General features: G+C 46.7%; 1 protein-coding gene across 1 annotated transcript in view; it reads left to right on the top strand.

The window, feature by feature from the left end:
* Positions 1-890: 890 nt before the first annotated feature.
* The window catches only part of mtus2b (microtubule associated tumor suppressor candidate 2b), a 10,083-nt gene continuing 8,473 nt past the window's right edge, over positions 891-2,500 (top strand). The window contains exons 1-2 of the mRNA XM_035534349.1: positions 891-913; positions 1,771-1,855. Of these exons, the coding sequence (XP_035390242.1) occupies positions 891-913; positions 1,771-1,855 (108 nt within the window). The remainder of the gene's footprint in view (positions 914-1,770; positions 1,856-2,500) is intronic.

Consider the following 2,500-nt stretch of genomic DNA (forward strand, 5'->3'; position numbering starts at 1 on the left):
TACGGGGTATCACCACTACAGGGTAACACAACTATAGGGTAACACACGCTCAGGTTAACAAACTGGCAACCATAACACACCCATAGGGTAACACACCTACAAGGCAACACACCCGTGGAGTAACACACATACAGGAGTGGCACTAAGCTGCGTGGGTTATGATGGCTGGTGATGGAGTGACCTTTAGTGAATGGGTGACCTTTGGTGATGGAGTGACCTTTGGTGAATGGGTGAACTTTGGTGATGGGGTGACCTTTTGTGATGGACTGTCCTTCAGTGATGGTGGGTGAACTTTTGGGACAGAGTGACCACTAAAATTGTGGTGTACCTCTGATGTGGTGTACCACATCAGAAATCAGAACGAGACTGATAACCATATCTGCCTTTAAACACAAAATGTTTGCAGTTCTTTTGCTATATTTTTGCTGGTCACTCTGTACGACTGTGAGACGGTTTGGACGTGTGACTGTGATCTTGATTGAAACCTGTTTTCCCAGCATCCCTGTGGTAAAGGGCTGTGAGCTGTAGGCCCCCTGTTGACGGCACAGTGAGGCTGTTCCCTTCTCCGTCGAGTTTAATCGGAGGTTTGTGTGCGTGCGGAAGAAACGGACAGAGCGCCACTCCGGCCCTTTATTGATCCCACCCTCCCATCTCACCATCTCTCCACCTTCATCCCTCACTTCCGGCTTTCATTCTGTGGCTGGGGACAGGACGACACCTCGTGCCTGTCTGTGTAGGAAAAGCGGCGAGGACGAGAGAGAGAAGGAAGGAGGCAGAGGGGAGAGAGGAGGAGAGAGAGAAGGAAGGAGGAGGGGAGAAGGCAGAGGGGGATACAGACTGCGCAGACCCGGGCGGTTAGCGCTAGCTGTTGCTGCAGCTGTCGTGCTGCGATGCTTCGCTCGTCGGAGATGAGGTGAGGCAGTTCGCATGGACCATGTCTGTCTTCTCTCTCTTCCTCCCCCACCATCTGCCTCTCCCACTCTTATCCTCTGCCCCTCTCTCTCTTTCTCTCCATGCCATTCTCTCCATCTCTCTGAATAAGAGAGAGCTGTATTGTGTGGTGTTCCCCAGACGAGGCAGGGAAGGCTGGCATGGGCCCCTCCCTCTCTCTCTCTCTCTCTCTTTCTCTCCATCTATCTCTCCCATCTTTTTCCAGTCTTTCTGCTGCCTGGGTACTCACAGGATACAGGTAAAGCAGGGATGGCCTTATCTGCACTTTGAAGAGGGTGTACATGTGTGTGTATGTCAGCGGGGGTGTGAATGTATGTGAGTGTATTTATATATTTAATCTGGGAGCTTGTGTGATGTTTTGGAGTTTTTGGTTGAATTGAAAGTAGTTGCAAATAAGAGTTGCTTTTCTGTAGTCATGTCTGATGAGTAGTTTAGTCTGAATGTGTGAATTAGAGTGTGCATTTTGGCTGTCTGGGTGCATGGTGGGGTTCACCATTTATAATCTGCGGTTGTGTGTGTGTGTGTGTGAGAGAGAGAGAGTTGTATGTATATGTCTGGGTTTGGGTGTGAGTGAGTGTGTGTGTGTGTGTGTTAGCTGGTGTGTCTCAAAAGTGTATTTCTAAGGAACACACCCCATGTTAACCCTCAAACACCTGATTCCAGATATTTTCTTGGTGATTATAATGTTATCCATGTGTAAGCAGAGTTTCTAATCTTATTAAATTATCATTGCAATAATGATGCTTGTCCATTAATGTAGAGCTACATATCCAGTGTGTTTTGTGACCACACACTCTTTCCTCATGTCGTTGTGTTCAGGGCCAGGGATGTGCGGGTGATTTATGGCCCCAGGTGGAGGTTAGGCACAGCGTTCACAGACGCTGCTTTACGAGCAGATATTCCTGTAACAGGAAATGTAGATTGATGAGGTCACCTTGGTGAGAAGAAAGAGAACCAGAGATTTATGTTGATGAGAAGGAACCTTTGACACCTTCAGCCTGTATGGGGAGGAGCTGATTGGACAAGAACATTGACCGTGACATCATAATAGGTCATAGGTCATTGTAGGTCATAATTGTTTGACTACAGAAAAGGCAGGGCAGAAGCTTTCTGTTGGGGATCTCACTACTTCTGTGGACATGCTGGGATGTTTAGTGCTTCCCTGTAGGTCGGTGTGTTTAAGATTAAAACAGACACTTTGGTGATCATAACGCATGCATTACACCGGAAATGTGTGTGTAGCCTTGAATAATACCTGCAGAGTCACAATATATTCATGTTCACATTAAATATGTGCAATATTGATGTGTGTTAATATTTCTCATGCAAAACTATTGATCACCATTGTTTTCCCAGGACAGCGCCTGGTAATGCATCTGCTTCTCTGTGTGTGTCCCTGGGTGTCTAGAAGTGTGGCTGTTGTACATACAGACATGTGAATTGCGATGAAAAAAGAGACCATCACTAGTGTAAATCATGTTTTCCATGCAGGGTTTGTGTTCAGAGCTTTGTTGGGTTTTGCAGTTAGGTTTTCCTGTTAAAAACAAAC

Source organism: Electrophorus electricus, chromosome 15, assembly GCF_013358815.1.
Source record: "Electrophorus electricus isolate fEleEle1 chromosome 15, fEleEle1.pri, whole genome shotgun sequence".
NCBI lineage: Eukaryota > Metazoa > Chordata > Actinopteri > Gymnotiformes > Gymnotidae > Electrophorus > Electrophorus electricus.